Source organism: Bison bison, unplaced genomic scaffold (assembly GCF_000754665.1).
Source record: "Bison bison bison isolate TAMUID 2011002044 unplaced genomic scaffold, Bison_UMD1.0 scf7180017864260, whole genome shotgun sequence".
Classification (NCBI taxonomy): domain Eukaryota; kingdom Metazoa; phylum Chordata; class Mammalia; order Artiodactyla; family Bovidae; genus Bison; species Bison bison.
The window spans coordinates 7,606,662-7,625,272 of NW_011494832.1; the positions used below are offsets into that span (position 1 = coordinate 7,606,662).

Consider the following 18,611-nt stretch of genomic DNA (forward strand, 5'->3'; position numbering starts at 1 on the left):
TTTCTTTGGAAGGAATGATGCTAGAGCTGAAACTCCAGTACTTTAGCCACCTCATGTGAAGAGTTAACTCATTGGAAAAGACTCTGATGCTGGGAGGAATTGGGAGCAGGAGGAGAAGGGGACGACAGAGGATGGGATGGCTGGATGGCATCACTGACTCGATGGACGTGAGTCTGAGTGAACTCCGGGAGTTGGTGATGGACAGGGAGGCCTAGCGTGCTGCGATTCATGGGGTCACAGGGAGTCACACACGACTGAGCGACTGATCTGATCTGATCTGATCTGATACATATATATACATATGCATATGTATATACATATGTATACTTGGTATATTTGTATATATATAAATATTCTGACTTTGCACTAGCCTCCTTGCCTTCTATATCTCTGCCGAAGTTCTCCCTTTTATCACTTGCATTGTTACTCTAAAATAATTTAGTAAACACACTGTGATGTGTTTGTGTATGCTATTTAACTTTAATCTACAACTAGAGGTGGTTTCTTAACATTTAAAATATGTTAATCAAAAATCCTGCCTAGAAGGATGCTTACCAGCTGAAGTGCCCCAATCAGGGGTACTTTCTAGAGGCACTTAAGAGTTAGCACTTCAGATACTGCTAATTATGTGTGCACATGAGTGTTAACTAGTATCAGGAATATCAGAAATAATTTTTCAGGAATACCAGTGAAATGAATGTTGTTCTTCACACATGGTAGCTGAAAATACTTTACAGTCACTGCTGCCTTTTCATAAATATACAAGAGTCAAGGGGTTAGCAGATGTAAATTATTACATATAGAATGGATAAACAAGGTCCTACTGTATGGCACAGGGAACTATATTCAATATCCTGTGATAAATCATATGGAAAAGAGTATTTTAAAAAAGGGGGTGTCTATATGTGTATAACTGAGTCACTGTGCCATACAGCAGAGATTGGCCTAACACTGTAAAAGAATTACAATTTTTAAGAAAAGAGAGAGAGAGTCTAGCTGCTTAACTACAGATCATCCATAGCTCTGTTTTATCTGTGTCCCATCTTGATGTAGGATTCTGCCTTCTGATTACAAGGAAAGGTAACAGATCCTGACATCAGAACATCGTTTAGCATGTTTCTCAGTGAAACTGTGATCTAAAGTGCTTGACATGGGCCTAAATAAACGAGAGTTGGTAGTTTACCCAGTTTGTTGAAACCGGTTATATGACTGATCATCAAGCCTGCTACTTTATATATGCAGGTAGCAGAATTCAGTTGGGATTTGCTTAAATAATACCATATCACCTAGTGGTGGGGGTCTTGGGGAAGACATGGATAGCTCTTATCAACTATCATTTATCTCAAGTCAGTTTGCAATCTGTTCCCCACCTCACCTCCACCTCCCCACCTCACCTGGCCAAGAAAAGGAGTTATTATAGGATCAACAAGCCTGTGCATGTCTTTTAAAAGATACTGTGTGTAGCAATTTTGTTTATATAAATTTATTTACACATACACGTGTGTGTGTGTATATATATATGTTCATATATATATATATATACATTCATTCTACTCTGGTGCTTATACCAATACAAATCATATAAGAACACAATAGAGAACACAGTTTGATATTAAGAAATATTTTTAAGTGGACAAATTAAGTAAATGAAATTCTTCAGTGAAGGAATGTATAAAGAATTAACTGGTTCACAGATTTCGTAACTGACAAGAAATCTTTGCCTCTCACTCAAGCAAATTAATTCAGAATATCACAAATGCTCTTCTCTTTTATCCAAAGAAATGCCATAACCTTTCTTTTAAAACAAAGTTATTTTAAGCATTACTTTTGATAATTCATTCAGAGCAATGAATGAAACTGTCATACCTCCAAATGGTATCCAACTCTGATGAAGGCACAGAGTGGGTCAAATGCTCCTGTCCCGCAGGTCAGTAGATGTGTTCTGTTATAGTGATGCAAAACCCGAACATAATTTGCACATTCACTCTAAAAACCGGGATAAAAAGAAGGAATTGGTTAGTGTAATAAAAATGTTTGCTTCTGTTTTGACTCTTGTTTTTCTTAACCCTAGACATCTCATGTATAAGCCTCCCTTGGTTAGGGAAGGCAAAGGGGGCAGATGAAAAGAGGGCAACGACCAGCAGAAGAGTTGGGGAGACGGATATAGCGAGGTATCATTACAATCAATAATGGGAGTGCATCATTATGAGGTATTCTAGTACACAATTGAGTTTTTTTTTTTTTTAAAAAGCACTGGTCAGAAGTGTTTTCAGGTGTAGATTTCCAAGGCAATGTTTCACTAGGCAATTAAATTATTATCAAGACTGTTATTTTTTAAAGTACATATAAATCAACATTAAGTCGGAAGACCAATCAGTAGAAGTAGTTTCATTACCCTCAAGGAAACATATGCAGACTTCAGGGCACAAAGAGTTCTGATGTTTGGAAAGCTAAGTCCTGTATTTTCAAACTCATAGATTCATATAAAGGACTTTCAGAGCATTTTCAAATAAACAGATGGAAACTAACTGGTAAAAGTAACATTTTATACCTATTACTGTAAGATTACAGTCCTGGGATCAGCAAACTTTTTCTATAAAGAACCGGAGAGTAAATATATTTAGTTTGATGGGCCATCTGGTCTCTGTTGCAACTACTTAACTTCTGCAGCTATAGCATAAAAGCAGCCATTGTCAACAGAAAAATAAATGGATATGGATATGTTCCAAGAAAACTTCATTTATGGCAGGTCACATTTGGCCTCAGATCTCTAGTTTGTCTAAAATGGGATTCAACTGTAAGCGTATCAGAAAACAGAATCTCAGTTTTGCACATCGATATAGTCCACAGTTAATCAAACTCAGTACCTAATACACAGCCCACACTCAACAAAGTTTTAATAGATCAATCACTAGGTAAGTATGCTAAATGAAAAAATGTTCTAAAACTATTTCAAACCAACTTAACTAAATTTTGGCGAATAGCTTGTTGACAAATTAATCCCAGGGACAGAGGGGCCTGGTGGGCTGCCGTCTCTGGGGTTGCACAGAGTCGGACACGACTGAAGCGACTTAGCAGCAGCAGCAGTGCATTTAAATTATGAGAGAAATACCAAACCCTTTTATTGCTAAATATTACCTTGACATTAGTAGATGCAATAGTCAGTAAAAGATATTTTATAAAGACAGATTTTGATTTTTAAAGTCTCTCAATGTAACAGTATTGGGATGAAAAAAGCCAACAGAACCATCATACCATACATGACTGAGATTATAGCATTCCCTTGGGAAGAACAAGTAATGCACTAATGAACAGATTATTTGGGGTACTAAGATTTATTTCTTTAATTTCCCATTAACATAGCATCCTAGTCTATGGATGACCCATATAGTTGGGAAAATCTAACATTCTATTTTCATCTTGCTGTAAGCACATGCTTCTCATCTCCTGAAATGGGCGCATCCTGAGGGGCCAATGAGACCATATTCTGGCTCTGCTGGGTTTAGACTGACACAGCCTCTGAATGTGTTCAGTTAGTCAGCAACACGCCACAGACTGAGGAAGCAAGGAAGACTCATTCCTTGACTGTTACCCAGTTGCTACACAAGAATGAGGTGTGGGTAGAATGTGTGTTAATTTTTCACATGTTTTTGCTTTTTCTTCTTACAGAAAAAGAACAAATTAACTTTCTAAAGAAGATGTGCATACTTCTTCCAAAGTTCTCCTTTAACTTCTTCATTTGTTTCTAATTCACTAATCAAAGTGAAACAAAATCTCACAAAGGTGCTTAGCTTATCTTTAAGATACTACCTGAAATTATTTTTCTCTCTAATACATAGGAAATAAATATTACTATAAGAATGTATAAATCTGAATTGATTAAAATATAATAAGATATAATAAGAGAAAATAAAACCAAGATCTGATGGCACCTGGTTCCCTACACTAACTCCACAATGAAAATAAGTTTTAAGTAATTATGTACACATAGACAATATACATGTATATATCAAATATGTGTGTATGTATATGTGTGTGTTTGTGCTAAGTTGCTTCATTCATATCCAACTGTTTGCAACTCTATGAACTGTAGCCCACTGGGCTCCTCTGTCTATGGGATTCTCCAGGCAAGAATATTGGAGTGGCTTGCCATGCCTTCCTCCAGGGGATCTTCTGAACTCAAGGATTGAACCCACGTCTCTTATATCTGCTGCATTGGCAGGTGGGTTTTTCACCACTAGTGCCACCTGGGAAGCCCCGTGTGTGTGTGTGTGTGTGTGTGTGTGTGTGTGTGTGTGTTTTGTTGTTCAGTCTCAAAGTCATGTCCACCTCTTTGCAACCCATAAAACTGCAACATTCCAGGCTTCCCTGTCTTTCACTATCTACCAGAGTTTGCTCAAACTCATGTCCATTGAGTAGGTGATGCCATCCAACCATCTGATCCTCTGTCCCATTCCTTCTCCTCCTGCACTCAATCTTTCCCAGCATCAGGGTTTTTTCCACTGAGTTGCCTCTTTGCTTCAGGTGCCCAAAGTTTGGAGCTTCAGCTTCAGCCTCAGTTCTTCCAATGAATATTCAGGGTTGATTTCCTTTAGGATTGACTGGTTGGATCTCTTTGCTGTCTAAGGGAGTCTCCAGAGTCTTCTCCAGCACCACAGTTCAAAAGCATCAATTCTTTGGCACTCAGCCTTCTTTATGATCCAACTCTCACATCTGTACATGAGTACTGGAAAAACCATAGCTTTGACTAGTTGAACCTTTGTTGGCAAAGTGATGTCTCTGCTGTTTAATATGCTATCTAGGTTTGTCATAGCTTTTCTTCCAAGGAGCAAGTGTCTTTTAATTGTATGGCTGCAGTCACCATCCATAGTGATTCTGGAGCCCCCAAAAATAAAATCTGTCACTGTTTCCCTTTTTTCCTCATCTATTTGCCCTGAAGTAATGGGACCAGATGCCATGATCTTCATTTTCTGAATGTTGAGTTTTAAGCCAGCTTTTTCACTCTTCTCTTTCAACTTTTGTATGTGTGTATATATAATATATGTGTATATATCTAGATATATGTATTTATTCCTTACATGAATTGTATATATGCTTTTTAGGAACAATTAACAGGTTAGAGATTCAGTCCTTTGTCACTGACCAGGACTACAATTAATGATATGTTTAGTTTACAATGAATGATACTTACGGCATCATTTCCTTTCATTATGCATTCTTCTGTTTTTAGTGCTGTACTTGGCCAGTGTATCTGAAATAAAACATAATACACTATTATGCAAACACATATAAAAATAAACTACACTGAAAACCCATTTCATTTTTTCTGTAAGTCAATACTTTATAGTTTATTTTATTTTTTTTGCTTCTATTTCTTTCTTTGAGAAGATCAAGAGGTTTATCACTTAACTCAGATATTATGGAGCCAAATAGCCTTAATACATGAGAGATATTGGGGACTTATAAAAGTGGTGACAATAGCATTGAATTATGATGATCTTGTTATGATTAAATTTATTATCATAAGAGATAATACTACATGGTTTCAACTATAGGAATACAACATTACCTTGGTATTGTTATTACTGTATCAGGCCCCCTAAGTTTCTTACGAACAATATTCAGCATCATGTGGTCATTTGCTTTCACAGTGCAGTATATAAACTTTTAAATACTTTGGCCACCTGATGCAAAGAGCTGACTCATTGAAAAAAACCCTGAAGCTGGGAAAGACTGAGGGCAGGAGGAGAAGGGGGGCGGGTGGAAGATGACAAGGTTAGATGGCATCACCAACACAATGGACATGAATTTGAGCAAACCCCAAGAGATAATGAAGGACAGGGAGGCCTGGCGTGCTGCAGTCCATGGGGTCGCAAAGAGTTGAACACAACTTAGTGACTGAACAACAACAAACAGAAACACATGAGCACTTTTGGTTATGTTGCAACATAAAAGACAAAGAACAAGTAGTGATACCAAAGAAAGCCAGTTAAAAGCCAAAAGCACACATAGAAAAGCCTAGAATCAATGCTCTTCATTATATCATAGATCTGTCAATGGAGCATATATGCTTCAGGAATAATATCACATTAACGTAACAACAATGTCAGATTCAATTGCAGCCTTGCATCAGCCTGAAGAGGGTCCTTAACACCACTACAGAATAAGGATGCTGGAAGTGAAACTGTTGAATTTATAAACTTTATTGATCCTTTTTTGGAAAAAATTCAGACACTGAGTGATAGGTTTTCTCAGATGACTTCTAAAATATATTCTAATTTGAGGCTCAATTTGGTTTTGGAATTATAGTTTTACTATGGATGCATAAATCATTCAAAAGGATATGCTAGAATGTATGTGTGTACATGTGTAAACACAAGCTCAAAATACAAATTAATTTTAGGATTACTCATCACTGGAAAGATAATTTTCTTATTAATATGAGTAAATCAGAGAATATCTCACCCGTCAATCATAATGATTAACATTCTTAAGATCTTTAATTTACAAGAAGCAAGGCTTTTCTTCTTATAATATTTACACCCCTTTTTATTTACTTTTCATCATTATATAAAATGAGACTTATTTAAACTATATTTCTACAATTTCAAAGTGTTTGATAACCAATTCTTTGGGAAAAATACCAAAGTTCAGCTTTTCAATGTTGAAACAGACAAGAGAATAACCTCAATTTACTACCTCATTCTCCTCAATCATTGGTTTTATGTGGATTATTTCTGGGACTATTTGAACACATTGTTTTGGGTGGGTGGCAATTCTCTAGAGGATTCCTATATTTTGTTGACTAATTTTGTTTTCAGCTATCTTTTCAAACAGCCTTGGAAGATAGAGATAGATCCTCCCTCCAGGGCAAATAGATTTTTTTCTTGATCAGGATAATAAAGATAATGTCTCCCTCTGGGCAAAGGCTGGACAGGTTTGCTAGAAGACTCCTTTTAAGGCTGAGAGTATTTTGAGCTGGAAGTTGGTAAATTGGGTGCAAGATATATTCACTGTGTGTACAACATCTCCTTAGGCTGCTTGGCTCTGTGGGACTTGAGGAGGAAAAGACAACTGATGGAAACATGAGGCTCATACAGTCTGCGGTACTGGGAGTGACTAGGCCAGGTGCCTCCTGTCTTTTGCCAGCATCAATGAAACTATGACAGGTTGACTTGTCTAAAAGCAAGGTAAAATTCACAGTTCTTGACACAAACAAAAAATAATATATTCTGTGGTGGTGAAGACAATACATGGTTCTTCTAGGATTGCCAGAATGTGTTATTTCTAGCAGCAAACCCAATCGTGACGACTGCTCTGCTGCTGCTAAGTCACTTCAGTCGTGTCCAACTCTGTACGACCCCATAGACGGCAGCCCACCAGGCTCCCCTGTCCCTGGGATTCTCCAGGCAAGAACATTGGAGTGGGTTGCCATTTCCTTCTCCAATGCATGAAAGTGAAAAGAGAAAGTGAAGTCGCTCAGTCATGTCCAACTCTTAGCGACCCCATGGACTGCAGCCTGCCAGGCTCCTCTGTCCATGGGATTTTCCAGGCAAGAGTACTGGAGTGGGGTGCCAATAATGAAATCATTGCTTCAGGCACATCTTCAATGATGTTCCCAGATAACTTTTACATGATGGCAAGTAAAAATTTACATATTTTACAAGATGGCATTTGTCCCTCCTTTAATGCTCTGAATTGTTTTTCTTACTTTTTCTTCCTATGATTTCACAGTATGTGTATTCAATTTTAGCTCTCTCATTAGGCTGTAAGTTACAGAGGGCAAGGCAGTGACTAACTTCTGTAGCCCTAAAATGCCTACCTGACACAGGGTCTTTAATGCCATCACTGCTTATTCATTGGCTACTGACAGATTTGTGTCAGTCAACATTTCTTTATCACATTCTTCAAAAAGTTAATTCACTAAAGGATCCTACAATACAGTTTGAGAGAGAGATTCACTGACATGAAAAGGCTACAGTCAGTGTCAAGTAAATGAGACAAGCAGCACTTTTCAGTTTAATCAGGGAGGAAATCCTACAGAATTTAGTGAGTGTGAAAGACTGGCAGGATTTCCGAGGGCAGAGAAAATGGTCTTAACCAGATCACTCTGGGTTCACAAAGGGAAAGAAGTAGAAGACTAAGTTATGAACACTTAACCACTGAAGTCCAACACATCGGAACTCCCCTAAGGAATAATATACTTGAGTTTTGCTTTTATTGTTGTTTATACTTTAGTTTCCTTTGGTTTGTTTTTTTTAACACAATTTAACAGGCTCAGGACTGTATTCAAATGTCCACTCAGGTGAGAAAAGACAAGAGAATGATCCCACTGGAAATCAGAAGTTATTTTAAAGCCATTATGTACAGATGTTCTGCCAAGACAGTAAGGGAAATGATTTTCTTCATTTGTTTTGGCAGTTAGGATGCCTTTTGGTTCTGCTCCAAAGTATAGCATCAACAAAAAGTCATAAAATTAAGCTATCTGTTCTGCATAAAGCATTTTTAAAGGCAGTTAAACAACAGGGTGTAATGACATTTCCAAATTCTCTGCACCAAGAAAGGTACAAAAAGCAAAGGTTAAATACACATGATTTCATCACAATATTTCTACTATATAATTTAATTGTTCTAATGCATTTTAACAGGCCATTTACTATTCTTGTATAGCTCAAACGAGAAAAATAAAATAAAAATTAAATTACAAAGTATTCTTTTCTGGACTCCCTATTGAACCTCCTAATTATACCAGGATTAAGAATTTAACTATTCTATTGTTACATGATATTAGAACACTCAGAGATTTTGGAGAGCAAAAACAAATGAACAAAAAAGTAATAATTTAACTGTCTAAAAAACATTATTTCCTTTTTTTATTGAAAAAGATTAAATAAAATGATATAGTAAATGTAAATCTCCCTTGGAATATATTTAAGTGACTAAGACACTATTATAACTTTGTCTAATAATCTCTTCCTAATTCTATTATTCTAATGAAAAATATTGTTTATATTTTAGTTTTTTATTTCTATATTTTACATCTATATATAGTACCAGTGCCCATCAACACATATTTTAATTAAAGGTCCTACAAAGGTCATTAAAATCAAGAAAATATGTTTTGAATATAACACATTAAAAGAGACTTAATGGTTTATAAATGGTAGTTTTAACCTGTCACACTTCCCTCTTACTGTTTATCCTTTTATAATTAGTTATAATGACTGTCATTATTCAAATACTTTATAAGCAGAATTATAATCTTCTGCATTACAGATAAAATTTGTTCTTGAAATGTTGATAATAAAAAGCTTTTGAATTAGAACACTATTATTATAACACAAACATTTCTGGCCTGGTAAAACTCTGATGTTGGGAGATATTGAAGCCAAAAGGAGAAGGGGGCAGCAGAGCATGAGATGGTTAGATAGCATCACTGACCCAATGGACATGAATTTGAGCAAGCTCCGGGAGATAGCAGAGGATAGAGGAGCCTGGTGTGCTGCCATCCATGGGGTCACAAAGAATTAGACATAATTTAGTGACTGAACAACAAATGGCCTTTTTATTTTTTTTATTTTTCTAATATTTGCATATGAAATTTATTTTTTTTTTTTTTTACATTTTTTCTCTAATTTTATTTTATTTTTAAACTTTACATAATTGTATTAGTTTTGCCAAATATCAAAATGAATCCACCACAGGTATACATGTGTTCCCCATCCCGAACCCTCCTCCCTCCTCCCTCCCCATACCATCCCTCTGGGCCGTCCCAGTACACCAGCCCCAAGCATCCAGCGTCATGCATCGAACCTGGACTGGCAACTCGTTTCCTACATGATATTTTACATGTTTCATTGCCATTCTCCCAGATCTTCCCACCCTCTCCCTCTCCCACAGAGTCCATAAGACTGTTCAATACATCAGTGTCTCTTTTGCTGTCTCGTACACCGGGTTATTGTTACCATCTTTCTAAATTCCATATATATGCGTTAGTATACTGTATTTATGTTTTTCCTTCTGGCTTACTTCACTCTGTATAATAGGCTCCAGTTTTATCCACCTCATCAGAACTGATTCAAATGTATTCTTTTTAATGGCTGAGTAATACTCCATTGTGTATATGTACCACAGCTTTCTTATCCATTCATCTGCTGATGGACATCTAGGTTGCTTCCATGTCTTGGCTATTATAAACAGTGCTGCGATGAACATTGGGGTACACGTGTCTCTTTCCCTTCTGGTTTCCTCAGTGTGTATGCCCAGCAGTGGGATTGCTGGATCATAAGGCAGTTCTATTTCCAGTTTTTTAAGGAATCTCCACACTGTTCTCCATAGTGGCTGTACTAGTTTGCATTCCCACCAACAGTGTAAAAGGGTTCCCTTTTCTCCACACCCTCTCCAGCATTTATTATTTGTAGACTTCTGGATCGCAGCCCAAATGGCCTTTTTAATGGATGAAATCTACTAAATTGCTATCATTAGTGTGAAACACCATTTGCCATTTTATATGCAAATTATATTCTAATGCCTTTCTCCCACTTAAAAAAAATGAAGTTCTAAAATGGAAGAATTTTTTTCACCTTTCATTCAATAAACTTGAGTGAGAAAAGTATAAATATTTTTACAAATAGAAGTGACTAAACTTTATTTATAGATATCCAAATTAAGTAGTGCAACTTTAGCTTTAAATAATAGTGGTAAGAATAATTTTAGAAGGAAAAAAAAGGTGAAATTTAGAAACAGAAAAGCCATGGGTAAAAGTTAAAGCAAAAATTTATTACTAAATATGGAATATCTGATGAAGTCCTCCCTGGTGCCTCAGATGGTAAAGAATCTGCCTGTAATGCAGGAGACCAGGGTTCAATCCCTGGGTTGGGAAGATCCCCTGGAGGAGGGCATGGCAATCCATTCCATTCTTCTCTAGAGAATCCCCATGGACAGAGGAGCCTGGTGGGCTACAGTCCATGGGGTCTCAAAGAGTGGGACACGAAGGAGCAACTAAGCACAGCACATGAAGTCCTATAAAATACAGCTTAAATAAATCAACATTTCCACTTTTGATTTCTTTATGAAATGAAAAAAGAAAAGAAGAAAATGAAATGAAAAAAGATTTTATATGTCAAACTATATAGTATTGCTGTGTCCCCAAGAATAACTTTATTTTTCAGGAAGCCTTGGTAATTCTCAAATGTGCACAGATTGCAAGAGTCTATATCAACAGAACAGACAAGCTAGTCCCTGTGCTGTCTTTGAATACCAGAGCCTCCTTGGACTCTCAACTTTGCCATAAATTAACAAAGGGGAAACAGTTCCTTGATCTTGTCATTGGTTTTCCTCCGCTTCTGTCACCAACAACTGTTTCACTAGTCTATTAACCATCACTAAAGGAAACACTGGAGAAGGCAATGGCAACCCACTCCAGTACTCTTGCCTAGAAAATCCCATGGATGGAGGAACCTGGTGGGCTGCAGTCCATGGGGTCACTAGGAGTCGGACATAACTGAGTGACTTCACTTTCATGCATTGGAGAAGGAAATGGCAACGCAGTCCAGTGGTCTTGCCTGGAGAATCCCAGGGACGGAGGAGCCTGGTGGGCTGCCATCTATGGGGTCACACAGAGTCGGACACGACTGAAGCAACTTCGCAGCAAAGGAAACACTAGTGATGCAAAGGCAGTAAGAACCAAGAGGAAAGAAACCCCTGACAACAAAAGGCCAACAAAGGTCCGTCTAGTCAAGGCTATGGTTTTTCCTGTGGTCATGTATGGATGTGAGAGTTGGACTGTGAAGAAGGCTGAGCGCCGAAGAATTGATGTGTTTGAAGTGTGGTGTTGGAGAAGACTCTTGAGAGTCCCTTGGACTGCAAGGAGATCCAACCAGTCCATTCTGAAGGAGATCAGCCCTGGGATTTCTTTGGAAGGAATGATGCTAAAGCTGAAACTCCAGTACTTTGGCCAATGTGAAGAGTTGACTCATTGGAAAAGACTCTGATGCTGGGAGGGATTGGGGGCAAGAGGAGAAGGGGATGACAGAGGATGAGATGGCTGGATGGCATCACTGACTCGATGGACGTGAGTCTGAGTGAACTCCGGGAGTTGGTGATGGACAGGGAGGCCTGGTGTGCTGTGATTAATGGGGTCGCAAAGAGTCGGACACGACTGAGTGACTGATCTGATCTGATCTGAATGGTAAGCTGAAGACCGATTTGGGAGACGCAGTTCACACTAAAGTAGCATTCTGGTTCTCGATTCTATGGTGTAGTACAAATAGCTTAGGCTTCTTAGACAAATGAACTTGGTTTTAAGTTCTAATTGTTACTTACTGGCCTCATGGCCTTATTTTCCTCTTTTTTCCATTTACCCAACATGCTGCTGCTAAAGCAATCACCCTAAACTATCATTCTCATTATGTTATACTGAGACATAACGTAATACTCAGACTCTCCCACTGGCTCCTGCATTGCTTAAGTTTCAACAGCTCAGCAGTCAATGTTCTTCAGGATCTGGTCTAAACCATATTTCCTTCCTTAACTATCACTCTCCCCGGTTCCCACCCACATGCCCACACCTCACCTATCTACTTCAGCCAAATCATTATTTCAAATTGCTCTAAAATTTCTCAGCTTCTTCCCTCTCCTCACTACCAAACTGTGTGACTCAAAGTTCCAACTACTATTCAAAGTCCACTTTTAAATTATGTCTCCTCCAGGAAACCCCAACTCTCAGTTTATGCATATTTTCTTAGTATTTTATTTGGGCCTTTATTATAGTTCTCTTCAAATTGTGCTATCTATGACAGATGTGTATGTATCTTCTCCATTGCACTAGAAATATTTTAGGGTAGGGACTGTTTTATTCATTTCTGCGTAATTCATATTTCCACGACTATTTGTAGAACTTAGTTGAATAGTCTTTAATATGTAGGACTCTTATACCTCACTTAGAAATGGAAGCACACAAGAATCATGTGCTAATTCTGTGTCTTATTTAGATAATAATCATGATAGCAAATATTTGGATAACACTACATATTTTCTGGCACTGTTCAAGGCAATTAATAACTCAATTAATTGTCTTATAAAATGCTCAGTCGCTTCAGTTATGTCTGACTCTTTGTGACGCCATGGACTGCAGCCCACCACATTCCTCTGTTCATGAGATTCTCCAGGCAAGAACTGAGTGTGTTGCCATATCCTCCTCATGTTTTACTCTTTCCAAGTCTTCTATCTATACTGCTGCTGCTGCTAAGTCACTTCAGTCGTGTCCGACTCTGTGTGACCCCACAGACAGCAGCCCACCAGGCTCCACTGTCCCTGGGATTCTCCAGGCAAGAACACTGGAGTGGGTTGCCATTTCCTTCTCCAATGCGTGAAAGTGAAAAGTGAAAGCAAAGTCGCTCAGTCATGTCAGACTCTTCGCAACCCCATGGACCACAGCCTACCAGGCTCCTCCATCCATGGGATTCTCCAGGCAAGAGTACTGGAGTGGGGTGTCACTGCCTTCTCGTTCTGCTATTGTCATATAAGGATCAGAATCTCAAGATACTTTAATATTTTCACCTGAATAATGATTTCCTCTAGCTCAGTCCAAAACATTTTGCACCAAAAGACTTTAGACAAAAGTGCAAAGAAAAAAAAAAGGTTTAAATAAATTTCTAGGAAGTTCCTGATGAAATCAGAGTTTAATCTAAGTATCGTGTTATCTGTGGATTTTAGAGACTTTTCAAGAGAGTAATCTGCAGAAGAAATTTTTTCTGGCAGGTAGGAGGCTTTCATGAAATAAAACAAATGGAATAATAAGGGTAGAAATTTTATAGTGTTACCACCAGGATTGACTCTTCCATTTTTGAGTGAAGGTCAAGGGTCTTTTATGAATGTGACATAGATACAAGGGAACAGAATTTCCGGGTGAAAGTATCATTACATAGTCTGGGAAATGCTATGAATGAATTAATTTATAAAGCAAAGTCAGTATCTAAAAAACTAACAGTAAATTTATTAAATGGTAATGAAAGTCACTCAGTCCTGTCCAACTCTTTGTGACCCGATAGATTATAGCCCACCAGGCTCCTCTGTCCATGGGATTTCCCAGATAAGAATACTGGAGTAGGTAGCCATTGCTTTCTCCAGGGGATCTTTCTGACCCAGGGATCAAACCTGGGTATACCTGCATTGCAAGCAGACTCTTTACCTTCTGAGATACCAGGGAAGCCCAGTAAATGGTAAGTTCTTACCTATTTCAAAATTGCACAGGAAAAATCAGTCTAATGTGTATATAATAGTACAAGTTCTGATTGTTATAGTTGATCCTTGAACAACATGGGTTCAAACTGTGAAGGTCCACTTAACGTGCGGATTTTTTTCAGTGAATACCCTAATATTCAGGGAATACCCTAATATTTGTCCCCTTTAACAAATGAGAAAACAGAAGAATAAAGGGATTAAGGAATTTGCTGAGTACTACAAATGCAAGTAAAGTGAAGTGAAGTCGCTCAGTCATGTCCGACTCTTTGTCGATCCCATGGACTGTAGTCTACCAAGCTTCTCTGTCCATGGGATTTTCCAGGCAAGAGGACTGGAGTGGGTTGCCATTTCCTTCTCCAGGGGATCTTCCTGACCCAGGGATCGAACCCAGATCCCCTGCATTGCAGGCAGACACTTTACCCTCTGAGCCACCAGAGAATCCCAACTACAAATGCAAAGCCAGGATTTTCTTTGCTTTTTAATATACTGTCTAGGTTTGTCATAGCTTTCCTTCCAAGGAGCAAGTCTGCTTTAATTTCATGGCTACAGTCACCATCAGCAGGAACTGTATTTGTAAATTACAAATTGTATTTGTAAATTACACCTCAGTAAATTAAAAGATGGGAAAAGTTATGCAAAAACAATATGCTGCTTAAATATACAATATGGAAAAAAACTAAAAATCTAACTTGTGTTCCTCATTCAATCTTCATACCCCTACAACAAAGGAGGCACAGTCACAAGTAACACAACTGAATCTAATAACTAATACTAAAACAAAACAAAAAAGCAGTAGGCTACAATAAACAATTGTGTATCATTTTTACATAGCTTAAAACAAGTAACTCTAAACAATACAATGTAATAGGGAAACACTCATTATGATACAATAATTCTTTAAAATTTAAAATTAATAAATAAATAAACCAAAAAATCCATCAGAGTGATGGCTTCTAGGTAGCAGGAGACACAGGAGGAAAAGAGGGAGGAAATGAAAGGCAACTACAAGCAGTGGGGATGGTGATAATGTCATTCTTGAGTTGGTCGGTGACTTCCAGGTATTTATTTAACTATTATGTCGTCTAAGATATTTACATTATTTATTATTTTATGGAACAGATATTGGGCTTCCCTGGTGGCTCAATGGTAAAGAATCCGCCTGCCAGTGCAGGAGACCTGAATTCGATCCCTGCGTCAGGAAGATCCCCTGGAGAAGGAAATGGCAACTCGCGCCAGTATTCTTGCCTGGGAAATTTCATGGACAGAGGAGCCTGGTGGGCTACAGTCCATGGAGTCACAAAATAATCGGACATGAGTTAGTGATTAAACAACAATAATCCAAGCAAATAAAAAAAAAGAGAAAACATTTAATCGGGGGAGGGGGAAGAAGTGTGATCTATTTTCCTAATTATAATAATGTATATAGTTACGACTTAGCTAAAAATTGTGGTACAGCTATAATAGGAAGATGACAGGGCAGATGAGTAGGGGTTGCTGCTGAAATTGTGCAGATATTTTAGCTACGTCACTGCAAGAAAAGGAAGCAAAAATCTTCATTTACAGAAAGTCAACAGATATTGTCTAAAACTAGTGATATCATGGAGAAGGTAATGGCACCCCACTCCAGTACTCTTGCCTGGAAAATCCCATGGACCAAGGAGCCTGGTGGGCTGCAGTCCATGGGGTCGCTAAGAGTTGGACACGGCTGAGCGACTTCACTTTCACTTTTCACTTTCATGCATTGGAGAAGGAAATGGCAACCCACTCCAGTGTTCTTGCCTGGAGAATCCCAGGGACAGGGGAGCCTGGTGGGCTGCCATCTATGGGGTCTCACAGAGTCAGACACGACTGAAGTGACTTGGCATAGCATAGCATAGCATAGTGATATCAAGAAAGAACAGTACACAAATGTCACTTCAACACATGGAGATAAGAACCAGAAAATACGAGAGTTTTAAATTATTTTCTCTAGAGATTAGGAATTGGATGGGATGAAGGTGTTCTGCTTTTTATAATTTTTTTAAAATGACTTTAAAAAATATGGACATTGTTCATTTTGACAAACATAAAAATATACAAGTAAATTATAAAGAAAATGTATTATGTAATATATACCTTTATGCCAAAAAATGCTATAGTCTACATATATCTGAATGTTTTATGTAAGGTTGATATAGTTCTGGAAACATATTAATTCAACTCTACAAGCACAGATTATAAGAACCATTTTTCTTCTTATAGTTAACCTTCTCAAAATAGTTGAATGCTTGCCTGTTTTAATATATTTTAATCCTTTAGGTTTAAAGAGCATCCATCTGAATTAGTGATCTTACCAATAGAAATACATGAGTCAGCTACACTGAGTTCACACATCCATATTTCTTCAGGCTGGGATTTTTGGAGTAATAAAGCCCAAAGGGACTTTAAATCAGAATATACAAACCTAGGTGTCAGGAGAGTGGGTGTGGTACAAGGGCCGCTAGGCAAGAGAAAGTTTCAATGCATCAGTCAGAAGTCTTCTGGGGATTTGGGGATCAGTGGTGTGCTAGAAAAGTTTATTCTGCATTATTTATAAATCTTCTCAAAATGATTTTATTTTTAATGTGTATTTGATTTCTTTCAATAATATTATCACTCAGAATGTTCATGTGGTCAAGACAATGAAAAATCTAATCCAAGTAACACCCATTTAAGATTTCTCCCTTACTCCTTTTCTTTCTCTCCTGAAATACAGTTTACTCTTTCATACCTCTCTATAGCCACTGCTGATGTGTTCTAAGCTGAGGGAATATACAAGATCCTTGCCTCCCACGAAGAGTCTCTCTTGATATTCATCCAGTAGCATTGTCTGGAGATTAAGAAATCCAAAACGGCTATGAAAGACTGATGTTCTGTTTAGATCCAAGAGCTCTGAAATGCAAAACAAAATGTACTCTAAACACAGAGAAAATATAAATACCTTTGTAACACTTTTTTCATGGCTCTATTTTCACATGTATTTATACTGTGCAGTTAACATTCATTCATTTTATCATAAATACAAATGATAACATTTATTGTTCAGAAAGATTAAAAATATATGATACACTGTCAATACTTGGTTGTGTGTTTGAAAGATGCTAAAATAGTAGATACTCTAACCATGTAAAGGGATGGATATTAACTAGACTTATAGGGATAGTCATTTCTTGATATGACTTGATATCAAATCAATATGTTGTAAACAGACTCATACAACATTATAGTTCAACTATAATTTTAAAAACAAAAAAAAATTGTTCAGCATTTAAAAACAGAGTATAATGGAAATAAGTTACAATGTGCACAAATTAAAATCTTTTTTAAGTTTATGAATGGAAAAACTTTGACACAACTTAATATGAAAAGTAGGGCTTCCCTGGTGGCTCAGATGGTAAAGTGTCTGCAATGCAGGAGACCCGGGTTTGATTCCTGGGTCAGGAAGATCCCCTGGAGAAGGAAATGGCAATCCACTCCAGCACTCTTGCCTGGAAAATTCCATGGATGGAGGAGCCTGATAGGCTACAGTCCATGGGGTCGCAAAGAGTCGGACACGACTGAGCAACTTCAATAGCCTATGCTTTTAAATGCAGATTATTTTTCACAAACTTTAATGTAAAGCACACATAGAAAAGTCATTCCACTATGACTTTTTTTCCCCAGCCTACTATGATTTTATTTATTTATTTTTAAATTTTATTTTTAAAATTTACAATATTGTATTAGTTTTGCCAAATATCGAAATGAATCTGCCACAGGTATACATGTGTTCCCCATTCTGAACCCTCCTCCCTCCTCCCTCCCCATACCATCCCTCTGGGTGGTCCTAGTGCACCAGCCCCACTATGACTTTTATATTTACTTCTCTATGTATAATAAAAATCCCAATTCTAAAATAAATAGCCCCAAAACAAGTCCATTTAATTCCAGATGAACACCAATTCAGAAAAAATGTTTCTACTTGAAACTGGTTTTGAAAGTCATGTCCAGAATCAAATCACCCGAGTCTGGAAACTATCAGGACTGTGAATGCAATGAAGTAAAACATGGCAGTATTCACTACAGAGGGAATAACTGTTAAAACTGACAGGGATCTGCTGTCTAAAACTGTGATTTAGGCTACTGTTTATGTACTACTCTTACTTCAGAAGGACTACAGAGCCTCTTGATGAAAGTGAAAGAGGGGAGTGAAAAAGTTGGCTGAAAGCTCCACATTCAGAAAACTAAGGACATGGCATCTGGTGCCATCACTTCATGGCAAATAGATGGGGAAGCAGTGGGAACAGTGGCTGACTTCATTTTTTTGGGCTCCAAAATCACTGCAGATAGTGATTGCAGCCATGAAATTA

The 18,611-nt window shown here is 37.7% G+C and overlaps 1 protein-coding gene across 1 annotated transcript in view; it reads right to left on the reverse strand.

Annotated features, from left to right (window-relative positions):
* SEMA3E (sema domain, immunoglobulin domain (Ig), short basic domain, secreted, (semaphorin) 3E) overlaps nucleotides 1-18,611 on the reverse strand; it is a 277,793-nt gene that overhangs the window by 110,786 nt on the left and 148,396 nt on the right. The window contains exons 2-4 of the mRNA XM_010848140.1: nucleotides 16,994-17,154; nucleotides 5,192-5,251; nucleotides 1,867-1,986 (exon numbers count right to left, since the gene is read on the reverse strand). Of these exons, the coding sequence (XP_010846442.1) occupies nucleotides 1,867-1,986; nucleotides 5,192-5,251; nucleotides 16,994-17,154 (341 nt within the window). The remainder of the gene's footprint in view (nucleotides 1-1,866; nucleotides 1,987-5,191; nucleotides 5,252-16,993; nucleotides 17,155-18,611) is intronic.